The 25,574-nt window shown below is 45.8% G+C and overlaps 2 protein-coding genes across 4 annotated transcripts in view; both read right to left on the minus strand.

Moving 5' to 3' along the window:
- scap (SREBF chaperone) overlaps positions 1–22,479 on the minus strand; it is a 33,931-nt gene extending 11,452 nt beyond the window's left edge. Inside the window, exons 1-13 of one of the 3 annotated variants that reach the window (XM_056603025.1) lie at positions 20,904–22,479; positions 15,681–15,884; positions 10,276–10,396; positions 9,496–9,653; positions 8,499–8,719; positions 7,771–7,876; positions 6,937–7,109; positions 5,700–5,826; positions 3,806–3,918; positions 3,361–3,455; positions 2,876–2,974; positions 1,300–1,512; positions 240–631 (exon numbers count right to left, since the gene is read on the minus strand). In XM_056603025.1, the coding sequence (XP_056459000.1) occupies positions 240–631; positions 1,300–1,512; positions 2,876–2,974; positions 3,361–3,455; positions 3,806–3,918; positions 5,700–5,826; positions 6,937–7,109; positions 7,771–7,876; positions 8,499–8,719; positions 9,496–9,653; positions 10,276–10,396; positions 15,681–15,884; positions 20,904–21,001 (2,120 nt within the window). In that variant the 5' untranslated portion in view covers positions 21,002–22,479. The remainder of the gene's footprint in view (positions 1–239; positions 632–1,299; positions 1,513–2,875; positions 2,975–3,360; positions 3,456–3,805; positions 3,919–5,699; positions 5,827–6,936; positions 7,110–7,770; positions 7,877–8,498; positions 8,720–9,495; positions 9,654–10,275; positions 10,397–15,680; positions 15,885–20,903) is intronic. The other 2 variants (XM_056603024.1, XM_056603023.1) reach the window with 2 other exon arrangements.
- Positions 22,480–22,626: 147 nt separating this feature from the next.
- Positions 22,627–25,574, minus strand: part of elp6 (elongator acetyltransferase complex subunit 6) — a 3,347-nt gene continuing 399 nt past the window's right edge. The window contains exons 2-7 of the mRNA XM_056603026.1: positions 25,414–25,492; positions 25,228–25,298; positions 24,940–25,064; positions 24,455–24,680; positions 23,894–24,058; positions 22,627–23,428 (exon numbers count right to left, since the gene is read on the minus strand). Of these exons, the coding sequence (XP_056459001.1) occupies positions 23,303–23,428; positions 23,894–24,058; positions 24,455–24,680; positions 24,940–25,064; positions 25,228–25,298; positions 25,414–25,492 (792 nt within the window). The 3' untranslated portion in view covers positions 22,627–23,302. The remainder of the gene's footprint in view (positions 23,429–23,893; positions 24,059–24,454; positions 24,681–24,939; positions 25,065–25,227; positions 25,299–25,413; positions 25,493–25,574) is intronic.

Raw genomic sequence — 25,574 nt, forward strand, 5'->3', positions numbered from 1 at the left:
ACAAAGAGGTCATGGACACCCCCCACCCCCCCCAAAAAAAAAACGTATTTAGGCCTGCTGCTAAGCAGACGTATCCAAATCCGTCCTGCCAAACCCAGGCTGGGGAAAATACACATGAATAGTGTTTAAAGCCCCCTTTTCAAGCAGTAAAGAAAAGGGAAGAAAAGGGGGGAGAAATAGCGAAACAGGCAGGGGTGTTGTGACCTAGTCTGGGGGTCGTATTGCCATGGCCCACCCACCTCTTGGCCAGCGTGATGTTGTAGTAGCTGAAGAGCGAGGGCCAGTGCCTGAAGGACAGCCTCCTCCAGCCCTCCTCGTCCTCCGCCCCCCAGGGCACCTGGGTGGCGGCGGGGGGGCCCCTGGGCTGCTCCTGGACCCGGCCCGGGGCCAGGTGGCGCTGGGACTGGTTTTCGGGTAAGGGCGTGGCCTCGCGGGCCGGCAGCACGCTGAGGGCCTTGGCGGGGTCCCCCCCCGGGAAGACCGGGGCCATCCCGCCCAGGTGAGGGGGCTGCCCCCCGCCGCCCCCGGGGTCCCCCAGGTGACTCTGCTCCGACACCTGGGCGGCCAGGTAGGTGCGCAGGCCGGCTGGGTCCGTGTACACCAGGATACCGATCCAGATCACCGTGCCCACCTGCGCACACGGCGGGCTCCGTCGGTGAGGTCGCGTTTTAACAGGCCAGATTACACACAATTCATCTCGAGGACAGACAGACAGCCAGACAGTTTGATCTGGCAGACAGGCAGTCATCCTGATCTGTTTGTTTTGAGATGGGATACGAAAAGGAACCGAAATGAAACCCGCTCCTTACTTATTTAGTTTCCTATGCGTTGAGAGTGCAGTTCCTAGAGTGCTCCTGACCACTGGGATAAAAAGACGTCGGGTAACGGGGGTTAAACGAGTGGTGACGTTTGGTTGAATCCTATCTGTGAATCTGATGGTGATCCAGGGAACTGTCTGCCTCCTACATATACCAAGTGCAACAGACCCTGGCAGACCTCTGCCAGACAAAAATGTTGACATTTGTAGAGCGTTCCGTTCCTTTCCCCCGCCCCCCTACCCCCATACACAAACACACACACACACAAACTCACGTGTAACATGTTATCAGTTGTCAAAGGTGAAAGTCTCAACTCATCGCTCTCCCAGTAAACACAACAGTCACTCCTGCACGGGTTTGGGAATGGTTTGAAACCTGATAATCCTTATGCTACCAGAGATCCATTGAAACCTTGTCCCTCAACCAAACCAATCAACCAATCAGAGGACAGATCCCAGAGCCCAGCCCCCCGTTCCCCTACCATGATAATGCGCTGGGCCAGGCGGGTTCGAGCCAAGAAGTAGACCACGCGAAGCCTCTTCGGCAGCCGCAGGTTCCTGAAGGCGGGGGTCTGCAGGGTGATGGTGTGGGGGGAGGGCCGCGGGGGTGGGGGGGCCTCCCGGGGCCGCAGGGGGCCCGGCTTGGGGGGAGGGAGGCCCGCCTCGGCCGGGAGACGGCGGTTCAGGTCGGCGAGCTGAGTGGGCCGGACAAGGAGGCTGCTGTTACAGGATGTGTGGGAGTGCATCTGTGTGTGTGGGAGTGCATCTGTGTGTGTGGGAGTGCATCTCTGTGTGTGTGTGTGTGTGTGTGTGTGTGTGTGTGTGTGTGTGTGTGTGTGTGTGTGTGTGTGTGTGTGTGTGTGTGTGTGTGTGTTTGTTTGTAATCTTGTGAGAGCAAGTGGAATGTTGAGACAGTGATAGCTTAATAATCCTCTTTTAAGCCTTCTAAATTAAACAAAAATATGTATAAAGATATCTATGTTTAGGGATTGCTAAATCAGACAAAGCACTGGTGATGAATTCAACCGCATTAGCCATCGTCTGCTTCGATCCAATATTCAGGCTACACTATAACGGATCTATTCTCTTCCACTACTCCTATGATAACAGCTCATTTCAGTGGAAAATTGTTTCACTGGGTCGTAAGCACATCTAAACAGAAATCTTGAGAAACTAAAGATCCCTAGTGTTCATCTCCATGTGAAAGATATGCATCGCTCCATTAGTATGGGTGCTTATGCCCCTCTATGCAGCAAATCGACATCAACAGTGCAGCGTTGAAGAGGGCATGTGTGCCCTTTCCAGACACATTATTCAAAGTGGTCCACAGGGACATAAGTGCACCCATTATTTTGTGTTAAATCAATTTCAATTCAGTTTCAGTGTTTGACTATGACTGTGGACGTTGACGGGCACCCTCAAGACAGAGATAAAACAAGCTCAAGGTGCTACACACTACCTAGTCTCAGCTGCTGATGTCAGGGTTTCCACCAGGTTAACCCACCAGGTGTGTGTGTGTGTGTGTGTGTGTGTGTGTGTGTGTGTGTGTGTGTGTGTCTGTGTGTGTGTGTGTGTGTGTGTGTGTGTGTGTGTGTGTGAGAGAAACCATTCAACTGCTTAGGGAGGTAATCACCAGTGAGTTACACCCTACAGAAATGCAGCGGTACAGGTTTCATAGGAGAGAGGACATACAACACAAAAGGGGGGACTATCAACAAGAAATATGACACATTTTGAGACCTAGTCATCCCAGTAGCTCAGTGCTCATTGTAGTGCGCTATTGGGGAATTGGTGTGCGATCTATATATATCTAAGGACAACAAACAAAGTAGTGATGTGAAAAACGAATACTAGAAATAAGGAACAAACCCCACTTCAAACTATCTGGGTGTGTGGGTGTGGAACAGGTGAGAACCGGACTAGATTTGAGTCCTCTCTCCTCACTAGCAACAGATGTCTATCTATAGCACATTGGTGAAGCAGTGTGTCTGTGCATGTTTTGTTGTGTGTGTGTGTGTGTGTGTGTGCGTGCGTGCGTGCGTGCGTGTGTATTCTCACCTCCATGCGGCGGATGTCTATAGAGAGCACGGTGGTGAAGAAGAACATCTGCAGGAAGAAGTCTGACACCAGGCCCACCACAGCGAACAGACAGAACTCCTACACCACACACCATAACCGTCAACATTTGACCTTTACACACACACAAGTGTGTGACACCATGTCCAGTACACTGTTATTTTGTGGAACATGTAGACCACTTGTGGAACATGGAGATCGTAGGCTATGGTGGTGTAATGTTATCTTTAAAATGCAATAAACAGATTAATATGTAGCAGATGTCAATTTACTTTGTTATACTCCCCGTTTTCTTTAGATTTAACAAAAATACTACTTGATTTAATTATGGCTTGATTTACTATGCTGCTAGTGGATTGCATTCATTACCATCCTAAAAAAGCCATGTCTTGGATTATCAAAAGTTATAGATTTCTTCTTCTCAGCAGTAGTAAAAGACTTACTGGGTGCTGAACTATGAGACATACCTGAATGGCCGGGACCAGTGTGAAGTAGCCAATGAGAATAATGCAAAGTTCAGTAGCCATGTTCTTCATGATAGACCAGCTTTCATTACTGAGACCTGGCAACACAGCAACCAATCAACAGCTGTCATTATGGAGAACTGGCAACACGTCAACCAATCAACAGCTGCCATTATTGATAACCAGGAACAAGTTTTCATTCAAGTTCATACAATGGGAAAAAGGGATATGAATATTTATCACTCAGACGGTAATCTTTATAAATCATCATCATCATCAAAGAGGTCACAGCAGCTAAAGTACATTTTTGGTATTTTATTGCCATTGTTATAGTGAGTGAAGTAACGTCATTATTTATCTTATAGAGATAAATAAAGTCAAATGGGAATTGATAACTGAAATTATTTAGCATTGATTAAGTACTAAAACACACACACAAATAACGCACCCTGAGCGATGCGTAGTTTGACCTCCAGGTCAACAGGGGTAGACACCACAGACTTGGTGAGCACCAGCACATTCTCCAGACCGATGACCACCACAAGGTAAGGGAAGATCTCCCTTCATAGAAAGGCAGAGTGACAAATATCAGTGCCTCAGTACAGCAGCCTCCCACATATAGGTAAGATGGGAATTAACAGGCAAATAAACTGTTCCATGTTCAAGTAAGAAATCAATTCAGAAAGAAAGCCACACACACACACACACACACACACACACACACACACACACACACACACACACACACACACACACACACACACACACACACACACACACACACACACACACACACACACACACACACACACACACAAGGAAGGCAGAACAGAACAGAATGTACATGTTTCTACATTTCCGATGGTATAATACATCTGCATTGGGTAGGTGGAGGATCCAGGTATGTCACCTGCGGCATCCAAAAAGTTGTGTAACCAGGCAACCATAGTCGCCTAGGCGACCAGAGAGAGACGTCTTAACTCAACCTCTCGTTACATCAGCCACGCTCGTTAGCTATGTAAACAACACCGGGCTCACACCGGCTTTATCTGATAACCGTCATCGTGTTGTGATGAATTCACCGTGCAGATGACGTTTATTCAATCATTTTTTGGGATTCGCTCTGATGTGATTCGCTAAGAGCCCTCCCATGATCAGTTTGCTGAGGAATTGACTTGTGTCCTTGGTGACAGAGTGCAGTGGAGGACTTTCTCATCCCTGAAGTCTTCCTCCAAGGGGACTCTTTGATCATGATGCCTTTTCACCTTCATGTTGTAATGATTAACCATGCTATGATTAAACCTGACGCTATCGGGTGATCGAAGATACAGTCAGTTACTGTCGCAAAAGGTGTTGATATTTTCACACTGATCAATGTTCTCCGGAGAACACCACGGTGAGTGGTTACACCGTCGTTTAGTGGTTATTTCCTGTCTTTGTAGAGATTACCATTCGTCCTGATACCCGCGAGACTATCCTGATATTTAACCCTCTAGCCTGCATTGAAGGACAATGTCAAGCATTGATTGCGGAGTTGAAGACATTATTTCCAGCTTTAATTAATGCTTGTAAAGGTTTTCTGAAAACATGGTGAATAGTTGACCAAAGGAAATGACACGCTAGGACTAGAGCTATTCACAAGGGAAAACGCTTCGTTCCAGAACGTGCCTGGCCTTTGTCGATGGTTCTTGAACTCAGTCAATTTGTGCTCATCCAGACAGTGGGAGTGCGTGTGTAGGATGGCTGGTTCTGGCAGCCTCAACTGGCCGAGTCTGATTGGACTCTGGGGCTAAGTGAGGCTGCACACCATGCACGTTGAGTACAGTTCAGTGTGCACAGGATAAACCAGCCATCTCCACACACACTCGATCCCCCCCCCCATTCCCCTCGGTTGTTGAGAAAATCGTAGGACAGACAAACAGGCATTCAGCGACAGCCCTAATTATAGTTAGACAATAATAGAAGTGACAGTGGGAAGGGTGTGAATTAAATCCCACGGGTGGCGTACACAACACTAACATTGGTAACCGTGACAACAGTATCGTCAATGCAAATCAAGCCATGTCACACAGTGTGCAACATAATTGCACACTGTGTGGACAGTGGACACAAACACACAACTTGAGTACATAATTGTACACTGTGTGGACAGTGGACACAAACACACAACTTGAGTACATTATTGCTGAAAAGTGTGATGTGTGTGCTTCTGTGTATGATGTAATCAAATCACATGATTGCGCACCCATGTGTTGTTGAGTAAAGGTGTGTGTGTGGTGTGTGGTGTGTGGTGTGTGTGTGTGTGTGTGTGTGTGTGTGTGCATGTGTGTTTCTCTCCGTACCCTCCATTGAGCGTGGGTGTCAGACCAAACAGCGTGCACAGCCCCACAGACATGAGCAGGGAGCTGAGGACCGTTACCACGGCAGCCAGGGCCAGGCCCCACTTGGACTTGACCATGTCGATTTTACCTAGGAGGGAGAAGACCGTGTGGCATTCAGAGGAAGTTACATCCATCCCTTTCTTAAATTAGGGTTAACTACAAGGAATTAAATGTATTCAATGATTAACTGTTATGATGTGTTTTACCACCAGGTGTGACGTAGATATGGCAGTACAAGCCATTTCAGAATACACCAAGCCATCACACCTGGTGGTGAAATAAGGGCCCCTAAGTACTATTTATAAAGGCAGGAAAAGAGTGTTGTGACTCAGACTGTGCCAAATAGCAACCACTAATTCCTATCAACCTGTGTGTGTGTGTGTGTGTGTGTGTGTGTGTGTGTGTGTGTGTGTGTGTGTGTGTGTGTGTGTGTGTGTGTGTGTGTGTGTGTGTGTGTGTGTGTGTGTGTGTGTGTGTGTGTGTGTGTGTGTGTGTGTGTGTGTGCGCGCGCAGCTCAGCCTTTGTGGAGCTAATATTTGTGTTGGCCAGCGGCTGGTTTGCCAGCCAGGGAGTTATGATAGTGGCAGAGATTGTTCCTTTATGAGGATTATCCCAGTACCAGACAGGAACAGCCTTGGCACACACGCACATACACAAACCCACACACGTGATGCCGGGGTTAATTCTGGAGGTTTCTGTTGCACAGTCCAAAATATGTACAGGAGATAATGTACTGTACAACAATTATTGAATTTCAGAAAAGTGTACTGACCAAAACAAGATTTTTTGATTTGTCACACAAGCTTGTATTTGAACACTTTATAAACGAATTGTGTGGTTTAAAAATAAAGCCAAGAACAAAGCTGAAAGCCAGCAAGTCCATCAGGGAACTCATTATCCAGCCCGAGAGCCAAACAGATAACTCAATACCCACCCAGCCAATGTTATTCAGCCAGCCGGGGTCAGCCTATCAGAACGCATGCTTTCAAGCTACACAGTCGATCAAGCAAAGACCCATCCAGCCAGCCATTCAGTGATCAAGTCACAGGCTAAAATAAGGGATTGTTTTGTAATCATTTTGAATAAGAATAAGCGGGAAACAAACGCCCTTATGGAGAACGTTGGAGCCTAAAGAAGGCAAAGCCTTCATTACTACTGAAGCATGGCTGGTGAGGGGCTGGTGTTGAGGGAGACTCACGGGTGGAGAAGTAGATGTAGGCGAACAGGATGATGTAGGTGGTGACGAGGGGGATGAGTTCGGCGATGCCGATCTCCTCCTTGAAGTGGACGTGCACCATGTGCTCCTCCCCCAGACTGCAGTTGGCCGACGGATGGAGCTGCTTTAGCCGCGCACGCAGGCTCCCCAAGAAGCTGCACGCACACACACACACACACACACACGCACACACACACACTTTTAATAAATGCAGGAGCAAAAAAGGGTAGTTGACAAGTTGAAAGACACTGGGTTTGATACACAATGCCCTATAGGGACCTGTAGGCATGCTTGAGCGAGGTGTCGAACACTAACCCTGCTCCTTGATGACATGTAGCAGTCTACACTTAAACAGTTAAAAGGGATAAAAGTGTCTGCTGAATGAGTATGTAGTAAATAGTTTGATGTTATCCACAAAAACAATAGAAACTCTATGAGTAAGGCACTGCCCACACCTATCAGATGACCTACAGAGTGTGACGGCTTTATGGGTTTCATACAGTGACCCATTTGTCTAGCATGTGACAACAGCCGATACCTGGCATGCTTCCAGGCTGGGAGGAAGCATTACCCAACGACTGAGCAATAGTAAATATGATTCATGTTATACAGCCCAAACACTCTCACAAGTGTGATAGTCTTTGGGTGTGTGTGTGTCTTATCTGTCTGTCTCTGTGTATGTCTGTACAGTAGGTTCTATGCCTGAGTTGGCCAAAAGTATGTGCGTGCATCTTTGTTCATGTCTGTCTGGTATGTTTTCAGAGTGAGTTTGTGCGAGTGTATGCGTGTGAGTGAGTGAATGAGTGAGGGTCATACCCTGCATCGTAGGTGCTCAGGGCTATGGTGATGGTGTAGGTTACCACCCGCTTCTTGCTGTAGTGGCTGACCCCAGTGTGTTTCCCCGGGACCCCGAACAGCAGGTCTGAAAACAGACACAACACTCATTGTTACCAGGCGCTTATAAGATTCACTCATCCCTGAGCACTGGTGTCCAATTAGCTCAAGAGGTGGCTTGTTCGATTCTCAGAAATACTGCAAATAACACCCAGTTGCACGCTGAAAACTAGCTTGCATCTTGACTTGACTTGCTGCCACCTGATGAATTTGTGAAATTGGGAATGAGAAATTTAAAAGTATACGTACATACATACATACATACTAGGGCCCGACCGATATTGATTTTTGAGTGCCGATGCCGATGCCGATTATTTTCAGAGAAAAATTACGATTACGATTTAATTGGCCGATTAAAAAAAGAAAAAAAGAAAAAAAGCATATAAAACGTAGTTTTTGATACCTTAAATATACTTTAAACACTTTTGACGAATATGTGAATTGAATGCAGAACCTTTGAGTGCTTTGGAATACATTTACAGTCAAAAATTTGTGTAACTTAAAATGTAAAATAAATAACCAACTCCCAATGTGCTGCGCTCGTGAGCAGTGACCAACACGTGCGTGCTGAGCAGTATGGTCTCACTCCTCTACCACCACACCATCCTCCTCCCCCTACCACTGCCCCGTCTCCCAGCCTCTACTCCTACCTCTCAGCGTGGCCGAGGTGTGCAGGCCTTTGGGCTCGTGCTTCTGGACGGTCTTCAGGAGGTCAGGGTCCGAGTCGAAGAGCTCCTGCTGGTTCTGCCAATAGTTGCCGGGGGACACCAGCAGACAGCCATGCTCCGGCAGGACCGTCTGCATCCGCCGTAACCCCGGCAACAGGTCTGTCACTTGGAGACACAAGTGTTCCAGACTCTGCACCCCAGAGCTGGCCCGAGGAGGAGGAGGAGGAGAATGGGTCGATTAGAGGTCCAGAAATAAAAAGGAGAGCAGCTGGTTGATCTGCTTTGTGCTTGCATTATATCTCTGCCTATTCTGCACTAAATTTTCTCTTAACGGCCCTTGGAAACCGGGATCCCTCTTGTGTTTTCCTTCACCAGGTTTCTTCCCCTGGAGCTTTGTGAAGGGCTTTGGCTTAGAGCCAGTTGTTCAATGTTGGCCTGAAACACCATTTGAGACCGGAACTTTGATCCAGCCCTTGTTCTGATAAAGAAAATGACCCCAACATTCCTCAAATCAAGGAAGTATGCCGATAACATACCTTCCAACTGTTTGTTGCTGCTGCTCTTAAGATAAGGTCAGTGTTTGCAGTCAGCACTGGCGCTGTATCTTATCTTGGCTCAAGCTTTCAATGATTTTTTTAAACAGATAAAAAAACGAACAAGGTTCACTGTAAGTTTGTAACCATCCTCTTTTTTTGTATGTGCATTATAACTACCAAAGAAACCATGATAGAGTGACTTCATACAATGATCCTGGTCAGGTTTCAGCACTAAACACTGCTAGACCCACGACTGGACCACTAAGTGTGCCTTTCACCTCCGGCTCAAGATCACATGAATATATTTAGCCTGTGGACGATCGCGCATCTCACTATAATTAATTTTAGTATATTTTTCTTCTCTTTTTCTAAGAGTCCTTGCATAATCGAGTACCGCCCTACAAAACAAGGAGAGGAGGAAGGAAGAGGAGCTCCAAGGATACCTGTCTGAGTGGACATGGTTCCTGATCTCTTCCAGCATGGTGAACACCTGTCCCAGCGGCGGGCGGAAGGCGTCCACCGGGAGCAGGCTGGAGCCCCAGGGAGACACCGCTGCCTTCACCAGGACCTGCTGGATGTAGGCTACCGGCGGACCCCGGTACTGCAACACACACACACACACACACACACACACACACACACACACACACACACACACACACACACACACACACACACACACACACACACACACACACACACACACACTTAGATGGATGCAGTCGTACTCATTTACATTTGTTGCATAATGTATACAGATATAGAGTTTTCATTCTATCTACAATAATTAAACTAATAAATCCGTGCAATCCGCACCCGAACGGCATTTACCATTCCTGAACGGCATGTGCCATGGTATGTCAGTGGTCGCGGTGGCACGTGCCACAGGCCAATAAACTATCTCGGCGCTACTGGGCTTTTAAGAACAATAGGTTAATTAGAGAGAAGAGGATCCGTGTTGAGGAGAGGTTAACGGCAGCACACCGGTGCAGGAAGATGAGACCCGGGCGGCCAGAAGACATGTTCCTTTATTATGGATGAGCCTCCATCAGAGTCGTAGTCAGACTGTGTGTGTGTGTTTAACCATCTCAGTTGTGGTAGAGTGTGTGTGCATGAATGAATAGCTTTTAGTTGTTGTGACAGGGCAAGTGTGTGCCTCTGTTTAAATATCCCAGAGTGTGTGTCTGTGCCTGTGCGTGAGTACGTGACTGAGTAGCACCTACCCAGTCGGGCCGTTCAACAGGGTCCCCCAGAGGATTGTGGGAAGGCGAGGCATAGCCCCTGACGGCGGTGGTGAACTCCACAGGGCCCGTCCCCGGCAGCGGCAGCCGCAACAACGGGTAGCTGAATGCAACCAGAGAAACATTCAGCCATTAGGGAGTGACTGAGGGACTGAGTGAGTGAGTGAGTGAGGGACTGAGTGAGTGAGTGAGTGAGTGAGTGAGTGAGTGAGTGAGTGAGTGAGTGAGTGAGTGAGTGAGTGAGTGAGTGAGTGAGTGAGTGAGTGAGTGAGTGAGTGAGTGAGTGAGTGAGTGAGTGAGGGACTGAGTGAGTGAGTGAGTGAGTGAGTGAGTGAGTGAGTGAGTGAGTGAGTGAGTGAGTGAGTGAGTGAGTGAGTGAGTGAGTGAGTGAGTGAGTGAGTGAGTGAGTGAGTGAGTGAGTGAGTGAGTGAGTGCGTGAGTGAGTGAGTGAGTGAGTGAGTGAGGGAGTGAGTGAGTGAGTGAGTGAGTGAGGGAGTGAGCGAGTGAGCGAGTGAGAGAGCGAGTGAGGGAGGGAGTGAGTGAATGGATAAAAACTAAGTGCAAATTTGGATAATATCCTTGTATATAAATATTTTAGCATTTTAAATTATTCTGTTGAATTGTTTTTGCTTGCTGGAGATCCATCCAGAAAGAAGAGAATGCACTCTTATTTATACACTGCTGCTTTATATTTTAAATCACTTTGTGATTGTTTCTTTTTTTACACTGGGTCAACAACATTTCCCTCAATTTGCAACAGTGGCTGCAAGCCAAACTTGCAAAAGTATATAACTGGGGGGGAACATTGACTACACAAAGTGGCAGAGACTGACCGACACAGACAGACAGGTATGGTTACGAAACAGCACTCTATCTTCTGTAGTGAAAGGCAAAGCAGACCTGTGTTGTGCTAATGACATTCCCCCTCCGACCAGAACACAGTCTCCTCAGAGAACCTGAAACCCGGGCCTCTGGGGGCTTTTGTTGCCAAATTAAGTATTAACTCAAGAGACAACTCCCCATCCCCCCACCCCACATGATCCCTCACCCCTCTTTCTCCCCGGAGAATGGGCCGGCTCCTATGAAACCAACTGAGCACATTTAGCAACCAACAGCGGGAGTTTGGGGCCAATTTGTGCCTGTGTATGTGTATGCATGTATGTATGTATGTATGTATGTATGTATGTATCAGTGGAGGCTTCTCCATTGAGGAGAGGGAGGAAGATCCTCCCTAACATTGTTGAAAATAAAAAATGTAGATGCCCAGACTATTGTAATGAATTAATGCCCTTAAATATGACTACTTTATTGCCTTTGAATATATAATGTTCGTTTCCCTGGGTAAAGGGACATTAGCACCCCCTATCGCTTATTGACAATTACTTCAGGGAGGAAGGTCCTCCGTCGCCCTCCGTTGACTCCCATTCATTTCCCCGAAAGTACTGGCGGCCGGTGGATAACATGGGTTTCAATGGGAGAGAGGAGGAAAGTCCTCCTCTGAGTGGGTGGGACCTTAAGGGGTCTGATTCGCGCAAAAATCTATCCGTCTGCCTTATGAACCAATAAGCAGGATCCCTGGATGTTGAGCAGCGTTGCCAGATTGGTCAGATTTCCCACCCAATTGGGCTACTTTTAACCATGTTAGGCTGGAAAAATTATCATTCGGCCGGAAATCTGCCCAATCTGGCAACGCTGTCGATAACAAACCCGGTCTGCATTGCCGCGGTGCTCAGTCAGAGACGCAGAGCAAGTGAAATCTGCGATAGCGAGATCCTAAATGTACAATGGAAACATTGGAAACGCAGGACATTGTTAACGTCTTATTAAAAAAAGCATTCCATTCATTGAGTTACAGTGCTAAGTTAGCGACCAAAGAAAGAGGTAGACCACTTCCCAAAATCAAGGTGACCAGAAGTAATGGCAACGTCATTGTTGTGAGTGCTACATGGTTTGCTAGGTACGCATGGCTTACTGGTAGCATTACAAGCAATCGACTTTATTGCTGGCCCTGTTTGCTTATGAATAATAGCAAATCTCCAACGTGGGCTGTTCATGGTTTCACTGATGTGGAAAATCTTGATAGGGCAACCAAACGCCACGACAAGTGTCAAGATCACGTTGGTGAGCACCAACGTGATCTTGACACCCGTCGAGATCTAGGCCCAATGATAGGCCCAGATTTTTTTATTTACTTTTACAAATCAATAGTAGGCCTGATTTGACTAATATGCTTTGCATCCTTTCCTTCTCAAATTACAGTGATGCCACTGGTGGCTTTGTATAAATTGTATTCACATAACTCCCTCCCTGCTATTTTGTAGTTCACCAAAACACCTTGAAACAACTTGAGTCTCACATTCTTATGCCACCATACACCAACAGTGCAAGCAGGCCAATGGCAACCAAGCGCGCAGTCCTTCCTCCCTCACTTTAAAAACCACCAGCCGCCACTGGTATGTATGTATGTATGTATGTATTTGTGTGTGTGTGTGTGTGTGTGTGTGTGTGTGTGTGTGTGTGTGTGTGTGTGTGTGTGTGTGTGTGTGTGTGTGTGTGTGTGTGTGTGTGTGTGTGTGTGTGTGTGTGTGTGTGTGTGTGTGTGTGAGATATAGCTTTTGATAGCGGATGTGTGTGAGAGCTCGCTTGTGCGTGTGAGGTTTGTGTGTCTGTACGTATGTGATAGCTCATGTGTGTGAGAAAGAACGTGCTTGTGAAAATCTTTTTTTTGTTGTTGCAACCAGAATAACCACATTTTTTTTATCAAGTGAAACCTGTTTCATGGCCGCACACACTACAAGACAAGACAAAGTTCAGCAGGATTAGGCCAGAGTGAGTGTGTCACACACACACACACACACACACACACACACACACACACACACACACACACACACACACACACACACACACACACACACACACACACACACACACACACACACACACACACACACACACACCAAAAGAGAGAACAGGGTTTAGAAGTCAAGCATGCTAAGCTTTGTCTCCCATGACCCTACAAGGATCCCATTGTTTAGCCATATAAGATTCCTGACTACTCAAATATTAAGCAAATGTGATATATTGCTACAGACTAACAAATATGAAATTTGAATTTTCCCCTTATATCTACCATACCACCGATGCTCTAGCTTGTAAAATAAACTTGGAATATGAATGTACAATGTACATTAAAAGCTCACCTTCTCACATCCTAGGTTATAGGTAACCCAGCTGTAGTCTAAAGTCAATATTAGTGTTTCATAATTATGTCCTATCTCTGATGGTTACCAGCACTGGCCCCTTGTATCCCTGAGTTTAGCCATTTAGCTACAGTTGTTATCGACTTGCTTGTTATCGACTTCCATGATAAGGCCTTCCTTCAGTGATTGGAAAACACGTTGCATCCCGAAATTACAGTCAGGGATTAATTAAGTATAATCTTATCTCATATTTTAGGAAAGTGCTGTATTAACAAACGACATCATGTCCTATTATAGAAATCACTACTACCAATCTACTACCAATCACTACTCACCAAGAATGCCCAATATCATCTCATTAGAGTTCCAGATATTGGTGCCAAATGGCACATAAATAGAGCAGCAGCCATGGGCAGGCAAACCTGTGGGTTTCCGTTATGAAGCATGGTCATATTTCTGAGTGGTTTGTATTAATGTCTCTCCCTCTGTTTGTGTACATTTGTTTGCAATTGTTTTGTTTTTTTGTAAGTGCATTAAAGTTTCATCGGTTGGGTTTGTGGTTGTGGTCCTTGGCTTGCCAGGAGGCAGCTGGGTTAAGGGTCAGTAGTGGATGAGGCCATCTCCATCTCAGCTATGCTGTGCGTCTTACTTCAGCCGTCTCTGTGTTCTTCTGTATTTATTTCATGCATTTTCCAGACACTTCACAAAGTCCTTCCTGTTGCAGCCGGTTCCCCTAGTTTGGCCTTTACTGTTAACAGTACTTAGCGTACTCACACCCCCTTTCTCTGTGGTTTGTTAGTTCTGAGCTCCAGTGAAGTACAGCTGCACTAGCGTGGAAATACGTGAATAGTGACGATGATGCAACTCTTCACTCTCCCACTGCATGCTCCACTCCTTCACCTACTTTTCCTTTCTTTCTCCCTCAATTACTTTTTTCTTATCCTTCCAACTAAAAACTTTCTCTCTCAACCCCTCCCACACGCACACAAACACCCAGCCACCCCTCCCCAGGGATCCTGTCGCTCCGCCGTGTACCCACAAAGGGCTCCATTGTCTGCTGGAAGACCCCTTGCTGACAGGCAGATGGAGGGGCAGCACTGACCTTCTCACGGGGACTCTCTCCCCCTGTCTCTCTCCATCTATCTGCCCCTCTCTCTCCCAGCACCCTGCTATCCTCACTCGGCCCGCAAGCCTACTCACCGTCACCCCCCCCCCCCCCCTTCTCCAACTCACTAACTTTACAGCAGAGGGGATATGCAAAGGTGTGTCCGTCTCTCTCTCTGTGTGTGTGTGTGTGTGTGTGTGTGTGTGTGTGTGTGTGTGTGTGTGTGTGTGTGTGTGTGTGTGTGTGTGTGTGTGTGTGTGTGTGTGTGTGTGTGTGTGTGTGTGTGTGTCTGTGTGCCTCCGTCCGAAAGCACTTATTTAATTAGCTGTGAGTAATTTATGAGGACCAGAATGCTTTCTTATCCGATGTTTAATGCATTGAGTGTGTGTTTACGGCCTCCGATAGTGATATAGCCTCCATCTCTCATACACATGCATCTCTTAGCAGGTTTTACCTGACTTTTCACACCACAGTGTGTGGAAAGCATTGCATTCATCTAGTTCATCCATCCATCTTACTTAGCCGCCTATTATCGGTCCGTGTGCCAGGGGAGCCTATTATAGCCCCCTGAATGGGATACACACACATGAACACGCACACACACACACACACACACACACACAAGCACGCGCACTCTCTCTCTGCACAGACGTGAGCCAAGCTGGGAATCAAATCCATTGAAAGGTACTGGCTTCACACTCCCAACGTGGAACTTGAACTCAAATGCCTATTGCCCTGGCATGCACTGGGTCCGGCTTCTCTCTTTAATCTAAATTGCTCAATACAAGCAGTAGCAATAACAACAGTTATATCACTATCAGCAACTGTATCACTAGCATTCCTGGAGCACTGACAATAGTAGAAGTAGTATTAATAGCAACAACACAGGCATAAGCAGCCACAACTAGCAATCGTAGAAATAGTAGTTATAGCAACCCCACAAGCATTAGCAACAGCAACAGCAATAGCAGTAGCAGTAGCAGTAGCCATGGTAGGAGTTGTAGTAGTTGCCGCTACAGTAGCAATAGCCGTGGTCGAAAACATACGAGCCCTAGAACGAGTAGCGGCGGGGTCCCTACCAGCAGGTGAGGATGCTGGCGGAGGTGAAGAGGATGATGGGTACGGGGTAGGAGGCACACAGCAGCCCATGGTGGTAGAAGGCCGCTGAGATCTTCTGTCTGAGCCGCTCGCGCAGCGTCATCCTGGGGGGCGGGGTCAGCTGCCGGCCATCGGGGGGGAGCGGGGCGCGGCCGGGGAAGAGGCGGCGCGGGGCATCCAAGGACCTGCGGAGGGACAGGGGGGCGGCCCGTCAGACTGGGGGAGGGAGTACATGTGACCGGGTCCTAGGGATCGGGGTCCCCAGGCCCATACAATAGTCCCCATCACATGCTGTTGCAGGCTGGTTGTTTCTTAATTTACTCTGCTTAACCTGATTCAACACATTTTGGCCGATATATCGGTGCCCTAGTTACAGTTTGCTGAGACAGTTACCTATGTCCTCCTAAATAATGTATTGGCAATTAAAATGTATCAAATCAATATCATACATAAATAAATGGATCAAAATACATTCAAGAATGTAGTGTGGCGATTGTCCCACTGCAAGAACAATAATAAAATAAAAAACTGAATGCAATAATAATAAAAGCATTGCAATGCATTGCAAGTAGTGGTTACTAAAGAGCTTATTTATCTAATAAGCTATTAATCCCCCTCTCTCCACCTCAACTTCACTGTATAATATTGCTGTCCAGATATCTTAAGATGAAGAGATTTAACAAAATAATCATAATGTCATTGCCAATCTTATTGAGCTAGAACGTATCACAACATTTTTGCTTCTTTCAGATAAATACTTTGAAACAATAACATTTTCATAATAATTTGAGACCAGTGGTGAAAGATAACTTACTCAGCACCCTGCCCTGGATTTAGGTTTAGATTTCACTGGATTCAATTACATTATATTACATTAGAGGACACTAAAGAGGTCCATTCACGTTATGGGGAAAAGGGAAGGCCACTGCATAAAGAAGGATTTTCGTCAGTTAACAGAACTGTAAATTGCTGTGGATCTTCAGGTCCACGACTGGTATGGGGCAGCACAGAAAACTACCAGGAACTGCCAAGAATTCACGTGGATTTTCAACTTCCAGCAGTTTTACATGTTTGAGTAACGCCCAAATAATGTTATAAAAAGATTATACACAAAACAGTACAATTCTTTCAACTATTTATTATAATAATATCCGATGAGGGTCAGTAACTTGACAACAAGGCACCATCAGTCCACACATTGATACATTGGTTGACTGTCTGATCTTAACTATGATCAGCCAGTGTGTACCAAAAGTTAAGTACACAATCCTAAATCTCAAACAACGTGCAGTAGTTTGACTACAGTCACCTTATCTCTTATCTCGCTTAAATCCACAGTTGATGCATTTACCAAACATCTTCCAACAATTTACTCAACATCAAGAAATTATGCTGGGTATAATGTGTCTGTGCCCTGCAAGCTCCAGAAAGACCAGGAAACGTTTGCAATTTCATGTTTGAATGCAATACCTTTGGAAACTATATTAACAACCATGACCTGCTTTATAATAGGCTGGTTGTGGTTCTGTGAGAGGATCAAGGATGGTTTCCTCAAAACCGTTCGTCTTTACTTTTACCTAAACTTTTCGCGTTTTTATCATAATACTACTTTAATTATTTTCAGCTGCCTGTAAGACATACTACGAGACCTTACGCAGGGACTTCCAGCCCAGCCAACCGGCCCTCGCTGCTGAGGCGTTCGCCATGAAGTGTTCAGCCCAAAGTCCACAGAGAAGGATGAGTGTACGATTTATCACAGTAGTAAATATGAATATAATATAGAAGATAAATCTGGTATATAGACAGCGGTAAAGTGTGGCATGAATAATATCGTAGAGGCATCGTGTCCAAAAAAAAAAAAAAGTGAGGCAGTGTTCTAGCTCCACAGTGTTCTAGCTCCACATGACCGGGACTTCAGGGGGGGGCTTCACAATTGATTTGGTATCCGGTGAGGAAGACGGAACCTTTGAGGGGGTGTCTGGGTGGATCGTTAGGCCTCCGTCCGTTCGCAGCCAGCTTGTCGACCTGTGTGCCACACTACGGGCAAATTCTAGATACTAATCGAAAGTACACGGCTGCTCATCACAGACATTTGCAAACTGGAGAACCGCTCGACAGAATGCCACCAAGCACGTATGAGCCTGAGGTGGCAAAAATACATTTCTAGGGTGCCTCATGTCTGGTGGTGGGCTAACTCTTTACTGTGAGCTAATAACATAAATTTATCATTTTAATAAATGTTAATATTATAAGGGGCAGGTTTACCAAAGCCCCCAAGCCAGGTCGACCAATATCAACAGATCTACCAACCAATCACAAGTGTTTTTTTATTTGAAACGTATGTGGTTGAACCTGTGTGAGGTAAATTCTAGCCATGCGCGTTGGAAAGCTATTCAAACACTAATTTGTCACTATTGACACTTAGCTAGCCAGGGGTGAATGACCCTCCAGCTCCACGCTGGTTCATTCCCGACCATTTATGACGCAGTCTAACGCAAAAACCACAGGCCGTTGATTGTAGGGAATTTCCTGGAATTCAGTGGGCAGAAAAATCAGTTTTTCGTGCATTGGGCCTTTGGTCAACATGCTTGTGCAAGCTCTAGGGTTAGTCCATACCTTCAGCAACACGTGCGGTCAGCCGACCCAGCGGTCAGCAGCACCAATAACAACTTCTCTTCCCAAAAAAGTGGGCGGCACCAGTCCAAAGACTGCAACCACATTGGTTAATTTTCCAGGAGGCGTGGAATCCCAAAACATGTTTTTGAACCCTAGCTGAGTTCAGAAACATACAAACAGCACAGGCACCGCTACTCCTCCCTATAAAAGCAATTGATACATCCCACATGACTTGGTAGGTACTACACAGCGCTCATTCATAAGCATGTAAAGAAGCACTGTAAGACCAGCACGTATGCCACGACTAGACAGAGGTAAAAACACCGCCCCCCCCCACACACACACACACACACACACACACACACACACACACACACACACACACACACACACACACACACACACACACACACACACACACACACACACACACACACACACACACACACACACACACACACCAGGAAGGAACACACACACCCCATACCACAAACATGTCAACGCCAGAAGAACGATGATGAGTCATTATCACTTCTATTCTGGCACGTTTAATACTACTGGGCAGAGTTTGTAGCGTAGTCGAACATTAAATACAGCAAACCGGTTGTAGCAGGCCCATGACAAAGATATCACAATCTAGTCCAACAGACCCAATATTTTTTTCAGAATGCAGGCAATCATGTAGCAATAGAAGTTTCAAAATGTCTTTGATGATCTGATAATTGTTTGGCATAGGAGTTCCCAACACTTCCTGTCGCAAGCTATCTCTGGCTAGACAAAAGCAGGGAAATGTGTTTGAGGGCTAGAAGTCTGACACTATCAGCTGAACCGGAGAGAGGTACAGGAACACATTGACAATGTGTGAAACTTTAAGACATTAATAAATATCACCGTTATAAATGTCCACACTCAAGGATACCAGTGTTGATTGTAAGTGCATGTGATGTAGCCTAGGTCACATGCACAAGCACTTCCAAAACCAACTCTGCCAACGCTATCATTACTGAGCAAATCCCATGCAGTAATTAACCTAGAAATTACAGTGGACCTTTGGCCAATCTAGATAAGGCCGATCACCGTCAGCCCCACCACCACTGTGACACGTGTCGGTCAACATATCCGCAACATATTTGTTTACCTTTCAAAAGGAAGCAGCTCGGCCTGCACACTAAAGGACTGCCCCCATGGACGTCACTCCAGAGAGTACGCGACCATATGCCGAGCCATGCTAGAAGCTGGCCTGTGTTTTCTGATCATACCTGCTCGCAGGAAGCCAGGCCAGCTCCCTGAACCATGGCCGCTTGCTCCCCCTGATCGCTGCAGAGCCGGCAGCCCTGGGTTGTTTAACCTTCGCTGGTACCTCATGGTTGGCATAGAGCTCCCTTTTCCCCATGGCAGTGAGGCAGGGTGCATAGCTGTTCACCTGTCACCCCTGCTAGAATCATTCCCCATGAGGAACCCAACCTTGTGGTTCTCTCGGTTCGCTGCTATAAAAAACAGCAGCGTTGAATGCGCCAGGCACGCCATAGCCATCGCAGATGGTTCACAACACGGGAGCTTTGGGCAGTAAGTCCTTCCTCAGCTGAACTGGCCCACGGTGAGGGGTGAGGGGTGAGGTCGCCCAGATACAGCAGTAAAGTAACTTCTAGAGCCCTGTGACTCGAGCGATCAGAAAGGACGGTTGACGGTCCGTTGTGGTCTCCGTCCCGTCTGGCATGATAATGTAGTCCATCCGTCAGGTGCACCGTTAGGCAGTGTCACCATTAGTAAACTAATCCGGGATTAGACCGATCGGAAATGACTCGGGCCCCGTCCCCTGCTCCCACATGCAAGCTCTTTCTCAGGCATCGCTGCACACAGCAGTCTGCTGCTGAGAGCTCACTTCTACACGACTGTGTCACTGGATGCCAGGGTTAGCTTACACTGAAGCTGCACAATATGGTTTGATCAATAACATGTTATAACCCTCGATGCGCGTCGAATGAATGAAAAGGACAGATAAAAATAAGAATACTATTTTTTATAGCAGTTTTTTCAAAATAAATCTAGTTATATGGGGGTAAAAGGGAAAATTTAAGAAATGCAAAAAACATAATAACAAAGATGAGACATATAAACATGGACTTGATGGATTTGATAAACATTCTAACATTCATCTTCCTCTCTTAAGGCAGGTTGTTGTGAAGTCTAGGAGATGCAACATTAAAGGTGCGACTGTTCTTTGGTTTTCAACCTTGTCATTGGCATGGAAAGCATAGTCCTGCCAGAGGAATAAAGGCTCAGGATAAATGCCATGCCCTGGCAAAAGAAAAAACTGCCTGCAACAACTTCTTATCAAAGACTCGAGCCGTAGCATTGGCCTGGCATCATTCTGTGGTTTGGGCCAGCAGTGCCTATTAGGCAGATCTGTAAAGGTGTTACAGAGAATCTAATGCATGTATTAGAAAGCCCAAATTCTATTCAGAAGCAGATTGGTCCCCTCAGCATGACCAAGTAGCCTGGGGATTAATGCATGTGGACCCACAAACCAACAAGGTAACAGCAAGAGAAAGAGTTGTACTCCATACACTTAAAAAGCACTGCCTTACCTCTTCTCAACACTACCCAGTATCCCCATCTTGAATGCATCTCCCGGCCCCATAGATTCCATGACCGCTATATCAGCGTTCCCTGGCATTAAATACATTTTAAACTGAAATAGCTTTCCTGAGGATAGTCCTCCATCAAAACCTGCAGCAACATCAGTAGTACAGCAGCTGAGTCTGGATCCAAAAGCAAGTCAAATAAACTTTCTTTGTTAAAAGTAAATGCCTTTGTGGGTGATGTCTGATGTGTCAAGTACACAGGTATTGTAAAGACTGCGGGTTCAAACCTTATGGCAACAACCAATGGGGTTATTGCATCACCAACTACACAACCCCAGCGGGAAAAGGAACCAAACTGTCAATCAGTTACCATTGTCGTTATCGTTATTATTTGTCATTCTCAAAAGATGGTTAACAACGGTTCAATATTGACCTTACAGTATGCCGAAGTCGTTTTATCAGGGGAACCACTGTAAGCGGAAGGGACAATCGGGCAAATACTGAGATAAAAATTAATGAATAAAAGAAGAATGAAGGTATTGTATTTCCAAAATTGTCTCACAATGATCCCCTTTTGAAAAATAAACCTAAAGTTCAACCTTATTTAAACTCTTTCTTTGTTTCTGGTTGAGAGTGGAGGTACGTGGTTCCGGAAGTCTCAATGCAGTATGCTTCTCTACAGTATGCTTATTCTATACAGTAGGCTGTGTGTTGACCAAATGTACATAATGTAACACTGCACAGTTACTACACCAGGAGACCTGCATGGTGATGGGTGATGCAACTCTGTCGCAACGGCACCTGCCCGGAGGAAACCACAACATAAACTATACGTTTAACTCACAGGCGACCCACTACCCTTTCTAATCGGCACAGCTCGAATCAATACAATGTTCCTGTTTCACATTGCAGACCAACAGCAATACGGACCTAACTTAAAGTAGCGTCACGCCAAAGGGACACATGCTAATATTAGCCACCTACACTGCCTTCCCTAAGTATACACATTGGCTTTTTTATCAACATAAATGTAAACAGCAGCGACAACTGTTAAACGAGTCCAATACACACATTTTGTACAAACGTAATCAGTCAAACGAAAACCCGGCAATATGGCAATGTTGTTTGGCAAGCCTATGATTAGCGCCTAGCAGCGATATTCAATAGCGTGATTTAGTTGTACCATGATGTAGATAGAGGGGGTCTGTGAATCACCCTGCTGAACACCCAGTGGCTCCAGTCCTATTATCATTAATTTACGGTGTTCTCATGCGCTACGGTAACCCTATACCTCTTCTATTCCCTAGTTCTGCGTGCTATATTTTGCTAGGTAGGCTAGCTAGGTTAGTGCGAATGTGAAGGTAAAGCTGCTAGTAGCTAAGCATGTAAACATACTGGCCTTGAAGAATTGCACGTGGTTCACTCAACTGTCTTGGTCCGCAGTCCTTTGGTGTTTTTTGTTGTCCTTTTGGAAGAACCAGAAAAAGCCCGCTGGATTTTTGATGTATCTTGACTATCAGGTGCCTGCCTCGATACAGCTACAGGCTTACATCAGTTACTGGTTGTCAAATCCCCAAGGAAACCTCTCCACTTCGACCTCTCATCCTTCGGTGTGGGTACATTGGGTTATGACGACATCTAGTGGTTCATTGACATAAACAGAATATAAGGTGTTCTACTCGTATGCTGTTTATATTATTTTCTCGTTTAAATCAATGTCCCAGATTTTTTGCTTTTTAATAATGTCATGAGAAGTTGAACACAGGCTGGAAAAAAAGTCACCCTGACATCATCCAATGGTAGGCTGGACCCTTTGGCAGGCAACAACAAATCGGGGCTGGCCTATTGAAACAATTGCTTGGCAGGTCGATTTTTCCAATCTCGACCATGTTTGCAACGTCTCTAGAGATAACCCCAAAATATATTCTACAATCATTTTCTAATTATTGAGGACATGAGGATATGTTTGGAGCAGCATTCTCCCAATGGATTCTGTGGTCAATAATTGGACACATTGCACCCTGTCAAAGATGTGTAAAAGTCAGCAAAGTACTTAAATTAATGTTTGTAGTTTAATATTCTTGTGGGGCCAACCAATTGTCCATCTATGCAGTTTAATATTAGGGTTTGTACGTTCCTTTCAATGTGGGTTAGCTACACAAACCACTTAGAAAAAGAGAAGCTGACATCTGCTTTCCTTCTACTATGCTACTTTGAATATAGGATGATAAAGAAGTGCATGTTCTTTCCTGTGCATCATTCTTTTTTAGAAACAGTTTCTCAGGCTCTGGTTACTTTACATATGCTGGCCAACGCCAACGAAGTTCAAAGGAACTGGTTAGCTGCCCTCTTCCAAGAGGTGCGTTGCTTCAAACAAATCATACGGTCAAACAAACTAAGATCTAGAGAACGGCGCTGGATGTCCCACGGGCAAAGAATGAGGCTCCTTTATCGTGGACCTTGTATTGAAAAAGTTTCCTCTGATTCGATGGCTTGTCCTTTTGAGTCTTCCTCCAACAGACTTCCACCTAAAATACAAAAATACTTTTATTTGTGTACAGAATTTTTCAATACAGATTTATTTTAGTAAAGTATCTCTAGCAGTACAACACACAATAATTGAATAAAGCATCAACCAATAAAGTAAATAAAACATTATTAAAATGAAACAAAACTTCAAAGTCTTCCATGATTCTCCCAACAATCCCCAAAAAACTAAGTTGGATCTGTTTTTTGGTTATTAAAACCAGAATCAGAATCTAAACTACGAATCACCTTATATAGGAAGGAATACATTCTTCAGTTTTATAGTCAGATTTAGTCATTAACCACTTGCCTTTATCGAAAGCTACTAACAATTGGATGCTGAGAACAACCAAGGCGTACAATCCATATGGAAACTAGAAACAAAGTACTCTTAGCCGTACACTAAAAAACGAAATGCTAAATGCTCATTTGAATTCACGAATCTCACACACGGAACGCCCACTCACTTGTCCATGGATGTCCCTGCAGAAGCCGGTCGGGAGACCCTGTACGTGGAGGGTGAGACAACACTGGTGGGTCAGACCCTTCAGCAGCCTCTCGGAGCCTTCCTCATCACCATCCTCGTCCTCGTCTTCCTCCCCTTCACAGCGGACCAGCGTAACCATGTTTCCCTGCCGTGACAGACATTAGGTTCAAACCCCAGTGTCTGCAATAGACAACAGAGACACATCACAGAGACGGACACACAGTGTGATAGAGACTGAAGGGCTGATTATGGTTCCACGTCAACGCAACGCAAGGACCACGCAGACGCAAACCTGCTTTGGTTCTGCGTCGGGTTTCAGTGAGCGGACCAATCACAGCCCTTGCTGCTGCGTCGCCTCGACGGAAGGTTACAATTTTTTGGAGGTGCACGTCAGGCCCTTGCGGTGGACGCAAGGAGGGTCCGCAAGGACGTAATCGGTCCGTAAACCCCCTTGCGTTGCGTCGACGTGGAACCATAATCAGCCCTTAACAGATGGATAGTCAGACAGAGAGACAGAGTGAGTGTGAAAAGAGAGTCCAACCTTGAGCTGGGAGCAGACAGTGACAAAGCAGTAATGGCTGAAGTCCAAGACCGAGCCCACGCTGACCCCCAGACTGAGGAGCACGGTGAGGTCATCCACCAGGAGTACCGGGGGTCCCCAGCGCCCCAACGTCCCAACGCCACCGTCGTCCTCACCTCCGACCCCAGAATCACTCACACTGGCCCGGACAAAGTCATACAGACCACGCAGGCCGACAGCCGGATCTCTGACAAAAAGAAAGGGAGAGGGAAAGGGGCAGGAGAGGGGGGGAATGAAAATAAGTTTCAAACTAACAATGTACGCGTAAATTGAGAGCCGGCAACTTATTTGAGTATCCGTTTGCATTTGCAGGTTAGTCTTAATATAACATTATTACTACCACCTACTACTTACTACGACATAATATCCAATTTTAATTTAAAAGTAGGGCCCCTGAAGAAGGTCAGAATTTTAAGTTTCCGTTCTAAAAGAGATCCATTTGGTACCTGAGGAAGTCTAGTGCTTGGCTCTCGGTGTTGGACGTCTTCTGAAGCAAAACATCCAAGGATTCGTTTAGCACTTCGAGGAATATAAGCTGTCCCTTTTCCTTAGCTTGGGTGAGACTCACCCCCTGGACACACATTCAAAGAAACACAATCAAACCTATACATTAAAATGCCTGTACTGTGTCATTTCTACTTTGCTGAGATCTGTGTATTATCAGTGTATACAACACAAAAAAAGTTGTGGTCATTGGACACTTAAAACAAAACACAACACAAGTAATAACGTACCAATCTCTGGCTGACTGCACTGTAGTGGCTGAAGGATTGTGCCAGGCCCAGAAAACAAACTTTGCAGCCCGCTGAAATACAAATGGTGTTTGTAAGATGCGTCTAGTCTACACATATGCAGAACTGACTATTGCTGAAATGGTTCAGTTGTTATTAATCAGTACAACTACTACTCCTACTACTTACCTTTCAGATAAAAGGAGAGGAAATGATGGACAAGGAAAGAGGCATCCGCCCGTCTATCAGAAACCAAGATCAACTCTCCCTGTTATGTCAAACGTCAAAACACGCTCAAGTTCAATAATCAAGAGGAGCTGTGCCAACATTCAAATAACGGTGCCTATAAA

This window comes from Gadus chalcogrammus, chromosome 11, assembly GCF_026213295.1.
Source record: "Gadus chalcogrammus isolate NIFS_2021 chromosome 11, NIFS_Gcha_1.0, whole genome shotgun sequence".
NCBI classification, from domain to species: domain Eukaryota; kingdom Metazoa; phylum Chordata; class Actinopteri; order Gadiformes; family Gadidae; genus Gadus; species Gadus chalcogrammus.